A 22,641-nucleotide genomic window follows, 5' to 3' on the forward strand; every position below is an offset into this window, starting at 1 on the left:
TGCCTGGCTTCTATGAGTGACTCTGCTTCAGTTGGACTAAGTTGCAACCATGTCCCTTGCCTTAATTTAGTTTGGGTGGAATGCTTTGTTTTTACACGATCCTCTGTTTTTATGTTGGTCCCCTTGATTCACTTTGGTTCTGGGGGGGAGTCCATCAATTTCTATGCCTCAGTTTTGTTCTGTTGTGCTTCCTCTTGTATTTGGGAGTTTGCCTTTGGCCACTGGCAGCTTTGATCCTGTGCGTTTCTGCCTGAGAGCCTGCTTGGAAATGTTTTCCCCATAGGAAACAATGGAGAGTGGCCGGACAGCTTGCCCAGGGTATCCTTGAGTTTGGGGGAGACTTCTGTTGGGCTCTGTTGGGCTTTCTCTGCATTGGGGTTGCAATTGGGAATGTGCCTTTGGCCACTGGCAGCCTTGCCCCAGGCTTGAGAGTGTACTTAGAAAGATTCCCCCATAGGAAACAATGGAGTGTGGCTGGTGACACCTTCTTCAGGGACCCATAGAATTGAACCCTGCAGTCCAATCTTCCTGATACTTGGGTGGTCATTAGAGAATAGTCAGGAATAGATTCCCTGCAAATTTGCTGAAGTTTTCTTGAAAAAGTATTTCCCCACCCCCCACCCCCATGGATAGCTCCCAGGTAGTTTTCCCCATAGGGAATAATGGCCGATTAAATTTGGGGTTCTGTAATCTGTTTTAACTGGGTCAGAGAATCTCTCCTGAATTTCAGGAAACCCAGATTTTTGGGGGATTCCTGAAACTTGGATCTGAATTTGGTTTTGGTGCAAACTCCTAGAAGTGATATCATTGCACGGCAACCCTAACCCAACATGGTTTACAACATTATATTCTTCTCCATTTTATCATCATAACAACCATGTGAAGTAGGTTAAGTCTGGTTACATGTTCAACAACCCCCATGTCTGCCTTATCCTTTGTAACTATATGACTACTCCTGAGCCTGCATCAGGCTTCCTGTTTTTAAGAACTGAATAATGAATGATCAAATGTAATCAACCCATTTTTGTTTGCAAGGGAATGTTAAATACAAAGGGGTACCCATAACAAAATAAAACAAAAATTGACACCGTAAGATTAATGTTGAAATAAATGTTCTTAGTCTTTAAGATGCCCCTGGACTATTTTTTAAAAATGAACATTAGTTAATGGTGCCATTATTTCAACAGTCCTCTAAGTAGTGGTTCATATAGCAATTAGTCACATTGAGGGGACTTGTTGCTACTCCTACAAGAGGAGTTGCTTTTGGGACTCTAAACATCATCTTCCATTTAAAAAATGGCATTTTAAAATATTAAAATTTAAAAAATTAAAAATATCGGTATATGATCTCCATATATCTACTTTTGATGCTAAAAATGCAAAACAAATGCTATTACTTTTTTTGATGTATTACTCTTTTGGCTTGAGCCTGGCAAGCAATTTCCTTGTCAGTCAGAGGAAACAATATAAAGAATAGCCTCCCTGCACTTTTCAGCCTCTTTATGCAAGGATGGTGCAACTCTTCTATTCTCTCCACGTATCTTATGGGCCACTGAAGAGACATGAGTTGACACCACAGGTATTATTAAAAGTGTAATGAGACACTGTTGTGTATGAGTGGCCCAAAGTCACCCAGCAAGCTTCCCTGCAGATTAGGTCTCCTGGATCAAGTCCAACACTATACAATATTTACAAAACATTTAAGAAATTTGTGTTGGATCCTAAGGCTCACTTCTGCTTGTACTATATTTCTGCCAATACCATCTCCCCCCTGCAGACTTCCAGCAGGCATCCCATTCTGTCAGGCAGGCAAGCCAGCCTGTCTGCCATAACTGTGAATGCATATCTACTGGGGGAGGGGGAGGGGCTTTCTTCCTGTAGTGTAGATTTCTTCCTTCACTGTATCTTGGCTACACTTTGCTAAGAGGTCTTAACAGTACAGCTGGAAATGTGTGGGAACCAACCTTGAGAAATTCAGCTTTGCATCTTTTTCAGGACTTTTGCTGACTTCAACTGACTTGTTTGGACTGGGGGGAGGGGACGGGGGTTATAAACTCTCAGGGAAGACTTTGCTTCAGCATTCCAGGCAATCACTATGTACCAGTGCACTTCTAGAGATATCTAATAAAGACCTTTAACTCGCACAACCACGTTTGATGAAGTGGAGAGTCTGAAAGAATCCCCTAGCCAGGTCTGACATACTGTTTCCAGGGGTCCATTGACACCCCACCCCAAGGAGGATTATAAGGAATATAGCAAGCTGGAGCAGAGAATTGTGGAAGTTTTGTTAGGACACGATGCTTAGGATCCACCCATTTGTAATAATTATATTATTCTCAGTATCTGTCTGTCACACATACTAGAAAGTGAAAATGTTGAAGTTAACAATAAATAAATAATAGAATATTTGCACGTAAAACAATCTAAGTCAGTGGGCTGAACCAAGCCAGCTTTTTTATTCTATCTCACTCAGTTCCTCTCCCTATTGCAGCCCCCGTCTCATATGGCTTTGGCAAATGCAGCTGCCAGGAACCCCAGCATAATCTTTGTGGGTGGTCTGAATGAATCCCTCCTTTCTTTTTCACCAGCTGAAAAGCTCATTAGATCCAACCTAATGTTTAAAGTCAAATCAAAATCCAGAAATACCCTTTTTGGACATGTAGCACATTTCAAGCCTTTCCTGAGCAGAGCAAGCAAGCAGTTTGTTTCCTTCTTCCAATGCGCTTTCAAACCAGTTTTTTCCCTTCTTACACACATCAGGCTATGAAACAAAAAAGTTGTGTTAGTGACCATAATGGTAATACTTTTCCTTTGAAATTTTGTATTAGTTTTAAAATGTGCAAAAATGAAACAGAATGCATGGATTTGTAATTTTGGGTTTGTATGTACCACGCAGTTGCATGACCATTAAATGTAAAACATAAAGAATCAGTTATAAAATACTGATACTTAAAAAAAATGTCCATTATTAGAAGTTAGACATCAGTACCTGTTTCTTGAACATTATGTGTGTCTCCTATAACAAGGTAAAGACATGCAACTATTTCATCTGGCAGACATTAATAATAACAACAACAATAACTGTGTGCTTATATACCACCCTTGTAGACAGATTAGTGCCCAACTCAGAGCAGTAAACAAAGTCAGTGTTATTATTATCCCCACAATATAGCTTGCGAGCTGGGGCTGAGAGGAGCAGCTTACCCCGTTGAGCTCATGGTAGTAGTGGGATTTGTACCAGCAGAGTGCTGATTCAAAGCCCCGCCACTTAACCACTATGCTACAGCACCTCTCATTAAAGAATAAAAGTTGAATGTATTTTGATTCGATGAGGATGTTGGTAGCAATTTGCAGCTAGATCTCTTTGAACCTTATGAACCCTGTGAATTAATCCCAAACAGCTCCCAAAAGCTCATATGACTAGGATCTGGGAGACCCAGGTTTGAATCCCTACTCTGCTATGGCTTAGTAGATGAACTTGGTACAATTACTCTTTCTCAGCCTAATCTACCTGAGAGCCAGTTTGGTGTAGTGGTTAAGAGTGCTAGGACTCTAATCTGGAGAGCTGGGTTTGATTCCCCACTCCTCCACTTGAAGCCAGCTGGGTGACCTTGGGCTAGTCACTGCTCTCTGGAGCTCTTTCAGCCCCACCCACCTCACAGGGTGTTTGTTGTGGGGATAATAATAACTTACTTTGTAAATCACTGAGTAAGTGTTAAGTGTTAAGTATATAAATCAAATATTGTGGTTGTTATCATTACCTCACAATGTTGTTGTTGTTGTAAGGATAAAATGAAAAAGAGGAGAACGCTGTAATAAGCTTAGGGAAGAAAGGCAGGATATGTATAAATAAATAAGTCAGTCAGTCATATATTATATATTGAGGGTGTTTATAAGCTGCCTGTCCAGAAAAAAAAAACCCTGCTTGACACAGCTCACAACAATATCATCATCAATACAGAATGACTAAACAAAGAAGATAAAATACTTAAGAGCATAGATACAAAATAAATGCTGAAATGGCCAACTAAAAGATGAAAGGAAATTGTTTAAAGGTCTGGGCAAATAAAAATCATTATGGATGGATGTGAAAGTTGGACAATGAAAAAAGTGATAGGAAGAAAATTTATTAATTTGAAATGTGGTGTTTGGAGTTTTATGGATACCATGGACACCCCAAAAGACACATAATTGGTCTAGATCAAATGAAGCTTGAATTTTTCCTAGAAGCTAAAGTGACAAAATTGAGGCTACTGTATTTTGGTCATATGGTAACAAAAAAAGACTCACTGCAAACAATAATAATGTTAGGAAAAGTTGAAAGCTGCAGGAAAAGAGGAAGACCTAAATGAGATGGATTGACTCAATAAAGGAAGCCATGACCTTCAGTTTGCAAGACCTTAACAAAGCTGTTAATGATAGCATGTTTTGGAGGTCATTAATACATAGGGTCTTCATAAGTCTGAATTGACTTGACTAGCACATGATACAGAGACATGGGGAAAACCCCTGTTATGTTGATCTGAGTAAACAGCTTGGCCAACCTTGGAGCCCACTAATCAGGGAAATATTTAAATAGTTCTGGGGGAATCATGTCCTCATCTGGTGCCTTGTCAGAGGAAAGGGAGGCAATCAGACCTTTCATCTGAGAAACTGATACTGGATGCCACTGAAACAAGGAAGATAAATCAGTAGGAAATGCCTGTTCAGTGGCTGCATATTTAACAGAGCAAAAGGAAAATCAGCGTGTGTATGTGTGCGCATGTGTGCATAACAATGAAAAGCAATAACTAAACAAAATGCATAAAAAGGAAGAAGTGTAGGTAAGAGAATGCTGAACAAAAAAATCTTAACTCCTGACAGAAAACAATGATAGAGAGGGACAGATTAATTTCCACGGGGAAGGAATTCCATAGTTTTGGTGCTACAACCAGCAAGGCTCTTCTAAGGTTGTCATCCATCCAGCCTAAGATGTTGGGAGGGCCCTGAAACAGGGCACCTGAAGATAACTGTAGTGGTTGAGTAGGTTCATTTGGGAGTAAGCAGTTCTGAAATCCTTCATAGAACATATTTTTCAATTTGCAACAATTCTATAGTTTATAATTACTCAGAACAATCTTAATGTAGCTATAAGAAATAACATGTTGACTCAAGAAAAATCTCCTGTTACTGCTTTGTACAGTCACTGGATCTGTGATGTGTGAAAACAAAGATCAGGCTGGGATCCATCCAGTGTTCTCCTTCTGATCCTGGAAGAGATGATTCCCAGGACCAACAGCCATGGAGGTTGGGGCCTGGACTGGGCAGGGAAAGGGAGGGAATACCTTGTCCTCCATCTTTTGCAAGCACCAACTTCACTGATGCAACTGAAAAGATGTTTTAAATGGATTCTGATGTAATGAAACACTGGACAGACAAAAGTCTCTGAATAAAGTATGGAAAATATGAGAAAAGTAATACAATACAGACTAGATAATACAGACATTTAGAAGCCATATAATTTCATGTGGCTTTATGACACTCCGGGTCCTACTATATTCAAAACAGTTAACCTGGTTCAGATGTTAGCCTGCCCAGCCTGCCCAGTCCCACAGATAAAGTGCAGTTTACAACACACTGCTGTGGAAAAAAGCTGTCTTGTTTCATGTTCATTTCAAAAACATTTAATGAATTTTATTATTTTCATTTACTTAGATTTGAAAGGGAAGCACATTTCTTTCTGCCCCCGCCCCCATCCAAAAGGAATGAAATGTTAATCAATGGGAGTAACCCTGACAAACTGAACATGGGTAGAAGTAAGATTAATTACTGAATATGCAGGTTGAGGATGAGTTCTCCACTAGGGTTGCCAGCCAGTGGCTAGCACTTGGCTGGAGACTGAGGGGGGGCACCATCATGCCTCTTTAGGAATCAGTGGAAACTCTATGGTAAAATCATACCATAGAGTGTTACCATCGAGTTTCTGTTGGATCCTAGAGTAGCATGATGAGCGGCAATTGCGATTTTTGCATTATTCCCGCCCCCCCCCGTACCAGCCTACCAAATGGCCGAGAAGGACGAGGGCTGCTGGTTGGAGTCTCCTGCTATAGTGACCCTCACCATCACCCTGTGTTATGTGTAACAGTGAGATGAGAGTTGTGTCTTAGTTCCTAAGTGTGAAGTGTGTGTGAAGAAGAGACTTGCACCATTTTCCCAACCTGAATTAGTCCCAGGTTGGTACTATTTGAGCCACTGGGGAAACCCACTTTCTCCAATGGGCTAAATAGTAATCAGATTTGGAAAACACAGTAGGGGGAAGGTTGAAGTGCTTTCTTCTTGCACACCACAGACCCAATCTGAATTGTGAATCATGCATGTAGTAATTAAGAAGAACCTAGAGTTCTTATCTGTTACATAGGGTGGAGATCCAACCTCCACAACGTGAAAGAATCCCTACTTACTTAGTAGACAAGGCAGGCAGAGGGAGGACTTTGGCAACACAAGAAAGCAAGGAACGTGAGAGCATAGGGACAAATAATATTTAACTTAACATTTAACTTAAATATTTAACTTAAATGCCATTGAGCATCACACCATGTTTAAGGATGTCATCTCTGTAACAGACAAGCAGGAGTACAGATGAAGGTGCATTTGACAGACCCAATGCCCAACATATATACCTTCTCTGTGACATGGACGTGTGAATTTTTCCTTCTTTCCTTTTGGGTTCAACTAGATGATATGCTGGAGATCTGAAACCAGATTGCCAGTCATCACTATTTTTCTTTTAAAATAGTAGAAGGACACAGACTAATAAGGCTGGTCCTTTGTTTTCCAGACTGGAGCTAATGAGGAGAGTTGTTCTATCCTGGAAATGGTGTAGAAGAGTTATTCCCCCTCCCCAAATCTCAGTACCAAGGTCCTGATACAAATTGCCTTTCATCATAGATGCTTTTAAATAAAATTAAATATCTACAGTGCGGTCCTAAGCAGTTACACCTTTCTAAGCCCATTGACTTAAACAGATGTAGAAGATGTCACTCTGATTAGGTTGGCGCTGCTTGAGATTCATTAACTGATCTCCAGTTTGTATAGCTGAGCCCTTAGTGGTTAGTGATTAAAACTGGGGCTGCATGTAAAGTTCTATGTTCATTTTGACCATTTTTTTGTCTTATAAACTGAATGCAGCTGCAAGGACTGCAATTTCAAGGGGGAGACCAGTTTGGGAATAGGCGTTTTTAATGCTTTCCTTCTGTGCCATTTTCCTGCCAAAAATTGCCCCCCACACACTGCTGAAGGTGCTTTTTACTAGACATGGGCACGAAGGGGGAAAAAATTCTGAACACCTTGTTCGTTGTTCATTGTCATTCACAAACAACGAACAGAACAGAACAAGTCCTCTTAACGAACATGTTCAGTGTTTGTGTTTGTGCCCCTTTAAAGATCCCTTTAAACTATCAGGCGGCAGTGGGGGATTCCCCCTTGCCGCCTGCCAGCTGATAGTTTAAAGGGTCCTTTCCTGCCACGTGCAAGGGGCAGGGCCCTTTAAACACCCCACAACCCCCAGCCCCTGCCCCACCCCAGCGCCGCTGGGGTACTACTGCCGGAGATTCTCTCCATCCCTCTTGTACCTGTTAGCAGCTGGCACCACGGGTCAGAGAGATGAGGAGAATCTCCTTGTCCCTCTGACAGCAGGCAGAGCCGGTGCCACAGGGCTGCTCCTTCCCAGCACCAGCAGGATGTCCCTCTCGCACTGGGAGAGCTGGCGCTGCCCCCTTTGCTGTTATTTTCTCTGGCAAAAACTGTACTGCCTGTTGGAAGCTACTTTGAGGGGTTACAAAACTGACCTTCCCAATGTCCAATACCCAGCAAATTTGCAGGGGACATAGTCCTCACTGTCCTCTGAAGACCCCCCCCCCCCCCTCCAAATTTCAGAGAGATTGCAGCCCGGGAAAGGTATGATCCATGGGTTCCCCCCTTTGCTGTCTATTTCTCTTCTGAGTGGCAAAAAATGGACTGTCTGCTGGAAGCTGAAGGGTTAAAGCCAGAAGGAAAGCCAGGAGTTCAGACAGAGTTTAGCCCTTGCCATTGCCGGGGAAATTGATTGAAGGCACCTGTTCGTTTGGAATGGGGACTCATGAATGGCCCATTCACGAACAGACAAACGGGTTGTTCGTGGGTTTTTTTCATTCGTATTGCTGTTCGTGCCCATGTCTACATTTTACCCTCCCTTCTGGAGAAAAAAATTGTACTTTCTGCATGAGACATCTTTCTCTCTTTGCTTTAGTAGTTTCTGTGCACATATATGATTGAGGGGGTGTTGTCCAGCATCCAGATATGGTTGCCAATCTCTGGGTGGAGGCCTGGAGATTTCACGGAATTACAATTGATCTCCGGACTAGAGAGATCAGTTCCCCTGGAGAAAATGGCTGCTTTGAGGGTGGGTTGTATGGCATTATGAAGTTCCTCCCCTCCCCCAAACTCCACCCTCCCAAACCACCACATTCCAAACGCCAGGAATTTCCAACCGAGAGTTGGCAACTTTATATCCAGTGGAGGAAAAATATAGCACTTGTTCCTATTTTGCTCCCACTCAGAGGGGGAACTACAAGTGATAGATTCTCTTGGTCTGCTGTCTCCATTTTTGATTTGTACTTTTTAGACATGGAGCTGGGAGCCCCCTCCAGAACAGAACAGAAGTGCAGTCAGGCAGCCCTAGTTGAGTGGGCTTGCTGACTGGGCAACTTGCCTGAGAAAGATGCAGGAGGAAGACAGCTACTCAGCTGCCTCTTTCCACTCCTTGCTGATCATAAGGTGAATGAGTGCTGCTTGTCCTGCCTTCCCTTGCCCAGCCTAGCATTGAATGTGTGTGCAGTGCTTCTTTGCAGAGGGGCCAGGGCAGGTGTGCTAGACTTCAGTGGGCACAAGGAACTGGAGGCATCCAGTACCTCCCATCCTGGCTCCTTCCAGTTCGAAAAGTTCCCTGAATCCATCACTACCAGCATTCACAGGACCCTGTGCAGGATTTGTAAGCCGGGCTGAATCTGTGTTCATTTGGGCACTTTCACAATGTACCCCCACACACACCTTCAGTGCTCATGAATCACTCAGTGCTATTCCTGAGGAACACTTCAGCTTTTCAAAAGAAAGAAAGAAAGAAAGAAAGAAAGAAAGAAAGAAAGAAAGAAAGAAAGAAAGAAAGAAAGAAAGAAAGAAAGAAAGAAAGAAAGAAAGAAAGAAAGGCATCTCATAATATAAAAACTGTTCATTTTTGTACACAATAAGGAATGCAAAGTAACATCCTCAGGCACAGCAAACAGCCTGGCAGTCTCTTGCACCTTGAACACATTTGGTGAGAGTAGTTAATACCAGAGATAGTGGCGGGGCTCCCTGACCAGGTGAGAGCAGGAAGAAAGCAAGCCTGAATGTCTAGGGCTGCTCCACTACCTGCCTATTCTGGAGGGGAGCCTCGTGGACTCTGTGTTAAAAAACTACAAATCAATTAAAAATGGAGTCAGCATTCGTGGGTTTAAAACCCATGGAACTCGTTATTTGTAGTTCCCCTCTCAGTCTGCAGCATTGTCTTTGTCCAGGGGATTCAATCAAAACATTTGCTTCTGGGCCTAGCAAGCAGCATAAGAGAACAGAACAGTGCAAACAAGAAGAGCCACTTTTTAAAATCTCTCCCCAAGCCAATGAGCACCTATCTGTGCAACCATCTTTGGTGTTAGTATGTGTTCTAGATTGTTGATGAAACATCCCTGTAAGTATCCCCTGACTCTTCCCTCCCCTAAACCAGTCAGCCAGGCACCATAGTATATCTAAAGATTACAGAATATCACAGAATGTTATTTTCTTAATTTGATTTTTATATCATAGCAGCATTAATAAAAATAGGATTTTCACTTGATGATGTTAATATCCAAATTCATATCTTTACTGCAAAATTGTAAAAGAATATTTTTAAAATGAACTATTTCGGTCAGGATTTGCCAGATCAAAGGATATATTGCACCTTGGTAAATGTTGTATGCTAATATTTACATTACCTTAAACTGAAGTCAAATTTGTTCCTTTGCTACGAAGAAAACCAATTAGAATTCTTTAGGGGCTAAGATGAAAGGTTCATATTCTTAATTACTCACAACCTAATTAGTCCTTGCATGTTTATTCGGAAATAAATCCCAGGGAGTTCAATGGGACTTTCTCCCTAGTAAGACTGCAGAGGATTCTAGCCTTAGTGCCATAGAAAGGAATGTACAATGAAAGAAGTTTAGAGCATTACCTTAATGTTGTAAAATTATTAGTCTAAAAGAAATGCCTTTAGCTTGTTGCTAGGCACCATAACTGAACTCAACATCCTACCCGTTTATGCAGAAATGGTAAGTTGCATTCTCCTTGATAATAAAGAGAACTGATTAGAAGGAATGAATATTTTCTCTCTTTTTATCATCATCTTGTCAACAAGAAGACTATTTATTGGAGTCCTAGTCTATGCTTAGTACAGTTCATGTTATCAATCAGGGTTTTTTTTCATGCAGGAAGATACATAAATGGTAAGACAAAATTGTTTTTATAGTCCACGTTTTCAGGCCACTATGGACAAAAAGAAGCTTTTACCTGTGAACTATTCTTTCTTCTGGGAAGCACACAAAATGGAGAAAAAGTACAGTTTAGTGCCTGCATGCTGTGTTGACAATTGCCAAAGGCTCTGTTGATCCTGCCTTCCTTCGGTATGTCTGTGCAATGCTGAGACATATGAAAGCATGGAACAATTTCCTCCATTTGACACCTACAGCGTTCCTAACCAAAAGTGCAGACAGTTTAAGCAGGTAGCTTTGTCTCCATAACTGTGCCTGTGTGTTTTTGAGACATTACACATATCTCCAGGACAGGCAGTTGGTCTGCGGAATTCTCACATACTATTTTTAAACTTGGGCATATGAAGGCTAAGGGAAAGACATCTTTCTGAAGGTGGATTCAATATTTATCACAGTTTATGATCAGCAGTTTAAAGCAATATATATCTTATGCATATTTAACCATTGCACAATGGGCTCACAGCTATTTGCTTTTCTTTTTTGTTGCATAGTAATTGAACTGTTTTTATATTGTGAAACTGGGGAGATTGCAGAACTCTTGTGACAGCTGTAAAGGAGGGAAAAGTACATTCTAGAAAACTCTAGTTCTTATTAACTCTGATAAAATGAAGCAAACTTCACTAAGCCATACCAAAGGATAGTCTGGAATATTTTTTAAAAATATGGGAACCGAGAAGAGGGAAACGTGTTACATTCATGAGATAGGAAAGAGCAAAACATATGAATACAAGAATTTATTTGGTAATGTGGATGTGAAATTGGCAATACTTTATATTTCCTACAATCCTAAATTACTCCAGTCTAAGCCCATTGAAAGAAATAGGCTTAGACTGGAATAACTTTGTTTAGGATTCACTGATAAAGGAGTAAACTACAAAACTCTCATGGTTTTAGGGACTTCTTAAAGGTTAAAATCAACAGGCTCCTGATACAATGGTAAGACATAAATGAAGGCTTTCAACATTTCAAATAATGCACTCACATTCCTTTCCAACATTTCCTCTGGGGGAGTACACCTCATTCTCTCATCTACACTAATGTAAATACTTAGGCTTGTATCTTCACCCATCATTCCCTTTCCCTACTGCAAAGTTCTCACCAAACATATTGAAATGGCCAAAGATATTTCTTCCTCTGACATTTTAAAATGGTACTACCTTGTAAATATCCCTAGGCAGCTTTGAAACTTTGTGAGTCCATGCAAAGGTGGGCTACAATAGCCACAGAATTGGCTGTTTTGGGTTGCAGACGGCCATCTGCACCTTTCCCTTCCACAGACTTCGAGAGAGTGTTGTATAGTGGTTACAGTGCTGGATTCGAATCTGGGAGACCCAGGTTATCTCCCCTCTGCCATGGGAGCTTGTTGGGCCACCATGGCTGTCAGTCACACACACTTGGCCCACAGGGTTGTTGTGCAGATCAAATGGAGGAAAGAATGATGTAAGGTGATTTGATTCCCCATTGAGTAGAAAGGCAGAGTACAAATGAAGTGGATGGGGTTTTTACAAAGGGTGGAGAGGTGGAAATAACACCAGAACAGCAACCACAGAATCTTTTCAATCTTGTAGCTGCTTCTGTATGTTGCTGTTTTGTGCCTTATTTCTCCAAAAGTCACAATACAAATGAGACCATTTTTAAAGAGAAGTTGCGCTTTTAAAGCTACTATCATTTTTCAGCTCTTGATTTGGTAATCCAGGCACATTCACAGATGATGATGTGAACAGAGAGACCTGTAACTTTCTGAAGGGAAATGGTTTCCCTGAGGTTTATTAAGAGGTTTGTGCACAAAGGTTAATGGCAAGAATTTATTTTTATTTTTGGCTGTTAAGGCCTTAAAGCACAAAGATATGGGATTGTTATTTTATTATATCTCAACTACACCTATCTGGCTTTTTGTCTTCACTACTACATTAAAAGGAAATCAAAAGCCAATAATGTTGTGGCTCACCACAAACTAAAAGGGACAATGTTGGGAACAGTTTCTTGGATGGATCTGCTACTACGCTCTTAAGAGAAATGAAGAGAAATAACATTATTCTGAACCAAACGTAAGAAAAATGTCACAACCTGGAAAAATTCATTTTGTTTTGTTGCACAATTGCAAAAGAGTACAACCGGGTCCTATGCATGTTTGGTGGTGGAGAGAACTCTCAAATCAGAGATGACTTCTGGCTACCCCTGGTGGGGTTTTCATAGTGAGAGACTGACAGAGGTAGTTTGCCATTACCTGCCTCTGCAACCCCGGTCTTCATTGGCGGTCTCCCAAGGCCTGCTTAGCTTCTGAAATCTGATGAGATCGGCTCACCTGGGCTATCCAGGTCAGGGCCCTATGCATGTTTACTTCTATTCCGTGAATGCAATCTAAAAAGAGGCATTTCAGGATTGGTACAATTGCTGTATCAGCACACAGCAAAGTCGGACTCATGGATGTTAGATCCTTACAGTTCAATCTTATAAAAGTTACTCCACTGATTTAAATGGACTTAGATTGGAGTAACTCTTCATAGTGTCTCCTCCTAAGTAATCTCACTGTGATGGGTAGAATTAGTAAAATCCACAACAATTAATTCTGAAGACAGCTTCTGTTTTTATACATACTTCAGTTTCTGATGGAATCTGATTATCTCTTCTGACGTTAAGGCTTTATTAAAATGGTGTTGCCCAGGAACAGAGCCTAATGGATTGCACTTTTGAACGCAACTCTTATCTCAGTCAAATTTTGAGCTTTCTTTCAAACACTGGTCGAATAGGTGAAGTCACATTTTTCCATCTGGTATATTTGCCACACAAAGTGCCTGGATCACTCTTTTCTGAAGTATGTGCTGGCCACCACATGCTAAAGGTCACTCCTGAAATTAGTACATTGTAACACAGGAACATACTCAGATAAAATAAAACTTCTCTTTCAATAAGGAAATAGAATTGCATTGCATTTTTGTTTGTAAACTTTCAAAATTAAAAGATACAAATAAGAAGAGTAAAAAACTGTATGTAAATTGGACTGTTTTGTTAGATATATACAGTTGGTTTCAATTTAGGAAAGCCAACTCCAGGTTGGGAAATTCCTGGAGATGTAAGGGTGAAACCTAGGGAGGGCGGGGTTTGGTGTTCAGTGGGGGACGTGATGCCATGGAGCCCAGCCTCCAAAGCAACCAGGAGAACTGATCCTGGAGATCACTTGTAATTCTGGGGGTTATGCAGGTCCCACCTGGAGGTTGGCACCTCTATTTCCATTCTTGAAATTCACCTTTATTTTCACATCAACAATAAACTAAAACAAATTCCCATTTAAATTGACCTATGTGAATTGCTCCAAATACCTATGGCCTCACAAAAGCCCTATTCGTCCTTTGAATATTTACAATTAAAAAGCAAAACTACACTTATTCCAGAAGAAAAGCTGTTATCCTTGTTAATGTCTCTGTTTTATAGAGCCAACAAGGCAAACACATTTAAATTACAAGGGAAGGAATCTTTCAGAAGCTGTTGTCTGATACAGTAACAAACACACAGCAATTCTTAGAAATTAGCTAGTCGTTTAGAAGAATGACATAGTGACAAAAGATGTTTAGAGGCTGATAGAAGGTCATTTTCTTGACAATTCTAGTATACCAATAAGGAACGTCTAATAAAACTGAGTACTAAAGAAGTGAGCAGACATTTTCAAGTTTATTAATAAATGTGTGCCACCTTGTGGTGAGATACTTTTAATGTTTTAAAAAGATGCATATTCTTTGAAAATTCAATACCAAAGAAACAGACAGTATGGTATAACCCACTTAACCAAAACAGTTCAAGGAGCTGAAATAGTTGTTTAGAAAGACTCAGCTTCAGAAGAATGTTTTAAAGGGGCTAAAATTATCCCTATCATTCTAATCCTAGCCACTAAAACTGAATCAAATGCAGGCTTTACATTTTCCATGCTTCACGTGGAAGTATTTTGTGCACGTGCAGCAGCTGAAAAGGGAAAACTCTCAACCCCCTCCACACACACAGTTTTTGCACGAGGGGAAAAAAGCTTGCAAGAAAGGCAGGAGCTTTGTTAAGAGTAGACTTGATGGAAAATTATTAATCGGTAAAGTTTCTGTGCTTCATATTTTATCTCTCTCCTCTTTTTTAAGATGAATGTTTGATCCATTTACAATTATTATGGTGTGATCAGAATGGTAGCTATGAAAAGTCTGGAATGTTTACTTCCTCCCTGCCACTGTAGTGTATATTTCCATTCTGACATCTTGATTTATAGTTTTCATATCTGTGAAGTGGTGAGTTACTTGAGGATATAAATGAAACTATTGAGATCAGGCTGATTTTGGAAGCCAACAAAAGAATTTATAATGTCAAGCTTTTTCCCCGAATGCCATTCATTGGTAATTGTATCTAAACTAATATTAGTCCGCAGACTGGTCTGTTAATGAAGACTTAATTCCACTTTTTATTCAGCAGATCAGCCACGATTTATTTCTAAGGGCTATCTTAATTTTGTTAAGCCTGCAGCCAGGCTCTGTTACCAAATTTTCTGCCTTTATTAGGGCATAATTACTTGGGTGCCCAGCTTGAGGAGCCATGCACCCAGAAGTACTTCTAGAAATATGCACCACAAAACTACAAAGCCCTTGGCAGTTTTCCTACCATATCTGGTGCCAATCAATTCCATCTGAGTTTATTATAACAATTAGAAAACTTGCTCTTGCAAAGGAAATACTCTGTAGAGGACATAGCAAGAATACACAGTTGAGCTTGTATGTCGCAACATTTGGACTTAATAGGGTTGTCTACCAACGCTCTTAACAACTTCATTTGCAGCCAAACAGGTGTCAACAGCCTGCAAGAGTCAAGAGGTAGAGACTTTTGTGTTGTTCTCTGCCATCTACACCTGTACCTACTAGCTTAGGAAATTACAGCAGTAATGGCAAGTTTTTGTCTGGTTAGCCATTTCTGTTTTGAGCGGCTGCCTATAATCAATTTACCTAGAACATTTTTATCTCACCTTGCTTCCACAGAGCTCACAGCGGCATATATGGTTCTTCTTTACCTATTTTATTCTCAACATAAGTATGTGAGATAGGTTAGGCTGAAAGTCATGCAGCAATCTTACACGGCAGAGTGGAGACCCCAGAGCAACACTTTACAACTATACCACACTAGTTCTCATAGATTTTTGAAATGTGTTTTGGTACCTTGTGTATATGCAATGTTGGGCAAATGCTATAAATGGGTACAGCTGCAAGCAAATATACCACATTTTCTTATTTAGATAGCAGACAGTAATATGTTCCTTAGAAGAGATTCTGCAACAATGAACAAATAAAGACTGTGTATATCAATTTCGAGACTTTTTAATCTTTCGTTTAAGGATGTAGGGGAAAAAAATTGAGACGTCATCAGTCAATTCTTTGGTCAACAATGACTATCCCTGAATTTAGTAAAGAAAAAAAGGACCAGATTTGCAATGTTACATGAAAAGAAAATGGGCCAAGTAGAGAATGAAAGGAATAATAAAGAATACAAGATAACAGAAGATTGCTCAGAGGGGACAGTAGAACATCTGTTGATAGGCAGGCATTTGAAGTGGAAATGGCAAACTGCAAAATGGCTTATAGGAGATGTAACTACAGAAGAGATCATCCAATAAAATGGTAGAACACTTATGCACTACTAGAACAGCAAAAGTAAAGATTTGAGCAGTTGTTTTACATTGAACCAAAACTAGCACTTAACTTTGATAACACTGAAAAGATGATGAAGCTTGACATTTGCTCTTTGAAACCATTGCTGAAAGCTGAATATAAAAGGAGGCAAAGGAATATCACAGCTCAAGGGCTCTACACAAGCAGTAAAGTCAATTTAAAAGCACTACAGTATTTCTTCAAACTGAATGGGAGAGAGACTGCAATTAAACTCTTTCAGTATTAATGCAACTACCTGCAAAAATGAATTTAGGATTTGCAGGTTCCCAAATCTGGAAAAGATTTAAACATGCTGCCTTGAGATTCCACAATCACAAGAGCATTCAAAATAACAAGTTGGTCTTCACCCGGTGAAGGTAACAAACCTAATGCATACTTACTTGAGAGTAAGTCCCACTTAGTGGAATTTACTCTGAGTAATTCAAGGTCAAAACACGACATCTCTTGATGCCATGTTCCTAAAAAGCAACTGTGTGGGAGGCAATTTAGAGTTAATTCTTTTAGGTGTAAAGACAGCAGAATTGTAGAAATATTTATTTTTAATGGCTGCTTTCTGCTAGGCTAAACCTTTTCCATGAAGGGTTGAGATTCTTCCACCTGCTGAACCACAACCCTTGGCTTAAGCCAGGAAAGATAAGCGTGCCTAGAGCAGTAGGAATTGAAGAGACTAGTTTCTAGAATCTAGTGGATGCTTCTGGCCCAGGCACTATTTTGAGATGGATCCACTGACCAGTACCCAGTAGCAATTGGGAGAAGGCAGCTAAGATCTTTTGGTAGGTGGAGGCTGAAAGGGTTGGGTTCATTTCTTATTCTTCCCCAGCTCTTGTTCTTTATTGCATTTACTATTGGTTTTGAATTATATAGAGGTCTTGGGTGTTGATAATTTATAAGCTGCCTTGAGTTCACTTAGGAGAGGAAAGGTGGGTTAAAATATTTTAGAAAATAAAAATTGAGTGAATGGATAAAGGAGAAAACCTGTCATTTCTTGTGTCCTACCTTACTGAATGCCATTTCTTTCAGCATTTATCTCTCAGCCTAGATCACTTCTGGTGTTGGAATCTCGTTGGAAGAAAAATGCTTCAAGATAAAGTATGAGAAAGGAGAAGCTTTGGATGAACCAACAGACCATATGTAAGGATCACCCTATTATGTATTATCTGTGCTCACCTGCTTAGTCACCGACTCTGTGCCCGTTCTGCAGGGGGAAAAAATTAACTATTTGCCTGAAATTTGGCAAAGAGAATCCTGTGGGTTACAGATACAATCCCTGAGAATCTCATCCCATTTGGATTGGGAGGAAGAGTAAGAAGTATTCTTTCTTTTAAAACCAATGGCAATACACAATAATAAAGAACATGAACACATGCAATAAGGGAGAATAAGAACTGTTTAAAGCTACCCCAAACACTGTTTTTTCATATCCCTATTTTCTTAAAGGGTTAGATCTAGCAACTTCCTCCTGTTAATTCTTTCTTTGTCAGAGAAAGATTTCATCCAATGGAGAACGAATTGGTGGAAGCGAGCTGTAGGATCTAACAGCGGAAGAGAATTGCAGTATCCGACTGCAATGTTTTGAACTGGAGTTCCTCCAGGCTTTTCTACTGAGACTTCTCTAAGTAGTCTGAAAAGCGAACTCTTACATCCCAGTCCTAAAAAGCATTGCATTCTGTGAAGCTTTCAAGTATAGGTACTTATTCATTGTTAACATGTTCATAGACAGCAGTAATGTTAGCTTCAAGTGAATACATTCAGAATCAACACACCTATCATTTAAGACAACAGCAATTGTGCTGGTAAATGCTAGGTGAAAACCAGTTTTCACATTACTCAAACTCATCTGATGATTATGAAGGAGGGATAGCATTAGCGACAAAATAATACATGGCTAACAAAGAAACCAATGAAGATATGTGGCAAACAAAAACATGCGGTTAAATCCAAAGATAGCCCCTCCCCCTGAAGGGGGTATTATTTGTGATTACCTACATATGCACACCTATTTCTTCCCTACACTCTTCCTGAGAGTTCCTTTCACCCAAGAGCAATACTTAGAGAAGTTCAGTAGGCTGCTGTGAGACTGAAAATGTCCTCTCCCTTTAGAAGAAGTGAGTTATGCCAGTGGGAAAAAACTTTGGGTTAAGCATATTCCTAAAAATAAGAAAATGTATACAACTGTATAACATAAAAACAACTAACTATATAACATAATTACCTACACAAAGCTTGCACTGTATTCTAAAATCCCTGTATCAAAGGTAAAGAATAAACTGCAATTTAAGCATCTGTACATTGATCCCTGAATATATATACTTGGCACCATCAGTTCTCACAGCTCTAAACACCCGTTACAAAAGTGGAGGGACTAATTTCAGATGTTATTCCCATGTTACTCAGAAAGGGCAGACAATGCTATCAGTTGATCATCTATTCAATAGATTTATGATGTTGCATATGGAGTTTATGATAAGGAGCTCTGCATTTTTGAGACCTGCATAAAACAATGAAAGAGAAACACCATAGAAAACTGAATATTCTGTTTTTTTGGTAGTCTGATTAATGGGTTTGTGAAATGATTAGAGGATTCATATTTATGTGACAAATGTGGTTTTTAACTTCAGAATCTATTAAAGAAACTTATGTATGAAATGTTTCCTGTTCCTACCTTAAATGAGCTAGGAAAATGGTCAATGTTCTTTAAGGCTGCCCAACCCCTGGAATGGGGTTTCCCCAGAAATTCTACATGATGACTTTCAACATTTCCATCTGAATCATATACCACATATTGCCCATTAACAGGATCGGGACAAAGAATGCCAGGCCACCTTAAAATAAATTTTTTAAAAATCAGGTCAGACAAAAGAGGCATACTGGCTCTGGAAATACAGAAACACACAGAAGAACAAATTATTTTCCCACAAAAAGCCACAGCAAGTGGGATATTCTGTAAGTACTGATGTCAACTGAATTTTCTTTCTAAAACTATGGTACATTACTGTAATTTCTTTTGTGCTCCTTACACTAAGTTTTGAAGTAATATTTATCATAAACTAGCTACTATCTTTGCTTATCAACCATTACAAATAAAATTACATAACAGGAAAAGTTAACATTGTATATTGTAATTACTATTGTAATATATTTCCTTCTAAACTATACAATATTCAAAGTATAACAAAGTTCTTTTCTCCTGCACATTTCAAAAGTAGAACTGTGTTTATTATTCATTTATATATTATGAGCCTATGCCTAATATATTTCCCTGCAATTAAATTTTACACTTACCGTGGCCAACCATGCATTTTTACCAAAACTAAACTTCCTAAAGGAAGTTTTGAATAGACATACTTTAATCCGTGTTTTCGAAACTGAGAGGCGTCAGGAAAACTTTCTTCAGGATCAGAGCATTTATTAAACCACGGATCAGCATTCATATCACAGTACCATGGTGCGCAGGGATCAACCTGTGCTGCATCATCACTCAGCAATAGTCTCCATTTTAAACAGCTGCTGTTTTCACACTGTACCCACACTTTGTCTAAATAAAAATTATCATCTGCTTGAGAATCCATATAGCAGAGTTGTCACTCTTATAGAAGACTGAAGCTGTTGAATACTTTGATCCTCTGAAATATAAAGAAAACAATAGCTTCAAACTAACATAAATCAAAAGCAATCCTAGATAGTTATCATGAATCTCATGCTCCCATGAAAATTTTCTGGTAGCTAGGTTCTCAAAAGCAAGGACTAGTTATACAGTGATGAACAGCAAAGTTGAAGGAAACCATAGAAACAATTAACTGGTATTTTCCAGGAGAGTTTCTTCATTAACAACGGGGCTTCTATTTTGTTGCATTTGGGTCTTTTTTCTCTATGCTTCCTGCTGAAAAGTGGCTGTGATGATTCTTTGCTCCATGCAGCCATTGTCAGTTTTCATGGCAAGCCCATGGCTGGATGGCTAAGAATTATAGCTAACTGAAAACCATAGCTGCTACAAGCAGAAAGAATCATGTAAACATGCCTTTAAATATGAGGATCAGGAGAAGCAAATGACACCTTCAAGGAAACAGCAACTAGAACTTCTGTCAGGAACAGAGGAAAAATTAGAGCTAGCAATAAATCTGTCTTTATTGGGGCATACCAAAATTGTAACTTCAGACAGTATGGGAGAAACTGGATGATTCAGAGGAGAGACTGAAAGGGTATCACTTCAACAAAGCAAGGTAAGACAAGTAAGCACTGGCTAAGCGGATCAGGAATGCGGTCAACACAGTTGTAGACCTTGAACATTTTATCTAGCATTTCTTTATATGAATCTGTAAAGAGTTTGGGCATGATGCTGGATCTTCAAGTGCTCAGATTGCTATGCAAAGGGAAGAATTCTTTAATTATAAAGTAACCCCTACGCGTTTCGCATCAACTTTGTCAGGGACATCTTCAAAATTCCTTTTAACGTCTCTCTCGTATGTGCACTTATTGCAGAATATTCTTCCCTCTGCACCAATTGCTGTTTCTCTTTCATAATTTGCTATATTGCAAACATTGTTCTTTAACTTTTATTTTAAAACACTCAATATATTAAATAACACTTGAATATTTAAAGAGCGCTCCATTAAAATTTTTCTCTCTCTCAGGATAGTATATACTAGCATTGCCAGGCTACAACGTGCAGATTTGTACTATACCCAGGGCTTTTTTTCAGGGAGAACACGGGGGAATGGAGTTCCGGAACCTCTTGAAAATGGTCACATGGCTGGTGGCCCTGTCCCGATCTCCAGAGGGGAGTTGAGATTGCCCTCCACGCTGCTTGCGGAGGGCAATCTCAACTCCTCTCTGTCTGGAGATCAAGGGGTGGGACCACCAGCCATGTGACCATTTTCTCCGAGGGCAACCTACTAAGTTCCACCACCTCTTTTCCCAGAAAAAAATCCCTGACTATATCCTTAAAACCACTGATTAAATGGGGGGGGGGAAACAACAACTTCCTTCTACCCATTTCATCTTTGGATCTGTTTTCCATCCTATGTGGCCTCGTATGCTAACTATGTTCTTCAGGCAGGCTACCACCTACTGGATGTTCCTCCACTTAAGGGAGCCAGAGCCCATTTGTTTTCTATTTTAGCTTGCACTCTGGACTCCCTGAGGAGATGAGGGGTGTGCCATTGCTAGAAATCTTCAGGCAGTGCTACAAGGCCATTTTATTTGCCCTGGCTTTTAATGGTGTATAGACTGCATGTATTTTAAAGAAGGGATAAGTTATTTTATAGAAGGGAAGAGTTATTTACTTTGTATATTTTAAATTGTGCTGTTTTCAATTGTAATTTGTAAACCACCTTGAGCCACAAGAGAAGGCAGGATATAAATACTTTAATAAATACACACAATTTTTACAGGAAAAGATAGGACAAGCTGTGGCTGTGACACCTGTGATTTTAAAACTACATTATGAACCCCCAGGTTGTTGTTGTTGGAGCAAAGCATAAGAAATGTTTACTGCTGCACCCCTCCCATATTTAATTAGATTGTGGAAAGTGCCCTCAAGTTGCAGCCAACATACAGTGACTCTGCAGGGTTTTCAAGGCAACAGACAAATAGAGGAGTTTTGCCATTGCCTTCCTCCATGTAGCAAACCTGGACTTCCTTAGTGGTCTCCCATCCACTACTAACTTGGCCAACCCTGCTCATCTTCCAATATCTAATAAGATTGTGTCAGCAGATTACAAATGCAACACCCTGCCTGTATGATCAGTTGTGCAAGTCATAGCTGGCATAGAAATGTTTTCAATGAAGCAAATATAACAAAAACACCATCAGTGCAACTCTAAACAAATACATCCTTCTAAGCCTACTGAATTCAGTGGTTTTAGAACAGCATAACTCTGCTGTATAAGTCTTACCCAGCAGAAGCCAAACCAACAGCACTGGCCTCTGGAACTCCTCAGAGTTAAGGAAAGTAGAGAGCACATATTTTTCTGTCTCTAATAAAATAACTAATTACACAAAACAAACGTTTTCACTTTTCTGTCTGGCAAGCAACTGTGCTGTGCAACTGAATTTCACAAACTCTCTATATAGAAAACATTTCCCCAACATGTGTTTGTATGATAAGCTTGGTTAAGAATCTATTGTTTGTAGATGGTTTAGCTGCAGGTGAAAATAGTTAATCAAATTTCATGACTGGCCTGGGCAAGTTTGGCTTCAGGTAGAGGTGCCTTTGATTTGTTTAACATTTAAATAAAAAGGCAGAACTGAGATGTGATCAGTACTGGTTTTTAAATTTAACATACACTTCAGACAGGAGTCCTATGAACAATGACTTGGTAATAAATTTTACTGCAAGTTACTCAGGGTAAATTCATTTGTTATGGTGCCCT

At 39.8% G+C, this 22,641-nt stretch overlaps 1 protein-coding gene across 1 annotated transcript in view; it reads right to left on the bottom strand.

Moving 5' to 3' along the window:
• Positions 1-22,194, bottom strand: part of ZCWPW2 (zinc finger CW-type and PWWP domain containing 2) — a 44,997-nt gene extending 22,803 nt beyond the window's left edge. Inside the window, exons 1-4 of the mRNA XM_054990841.1 lie at positions 22,165-22,194; positions 19,553-19,893; positions 18,933-19,092; positions 2,647-2,761 (exon numbers count right to left, since the gene is read on the bottom strand). Coding sequence (XP_054846816.1) covers positions 2,647-2,761; positions 18,933-19,092; positions 19,553-19,839 — 562 coding nt within the window. The 5' untranslated portion in view covers positions 19,840-19,893; positions 22,165-22,194. The remainder of the gene's footprint in view (positions 1-2,646; positions 2,762-18,932; positions 19,093-19,552; positions 19,894-22,164) is intronic.
• Between the last annotated feature and the right edge of the window lie 447 nt (positions 22,195-22,641).

Source organism: Eublepharis macularius, chromosome 11, assembly GCF_028583425.1.
Source record: "Eublepharis macularius isolate TG4126 chromosome 11, MPM_Emac_v1.0, whole genome shotgun sequence".
In the NCBI taxonomy this organism is placed as follows: Eukaryota; Metazoa; Chordata; class Lepidosauria; order Squamata; family Eublepharidae; genus Eublepharis; species Eublepharis macularius.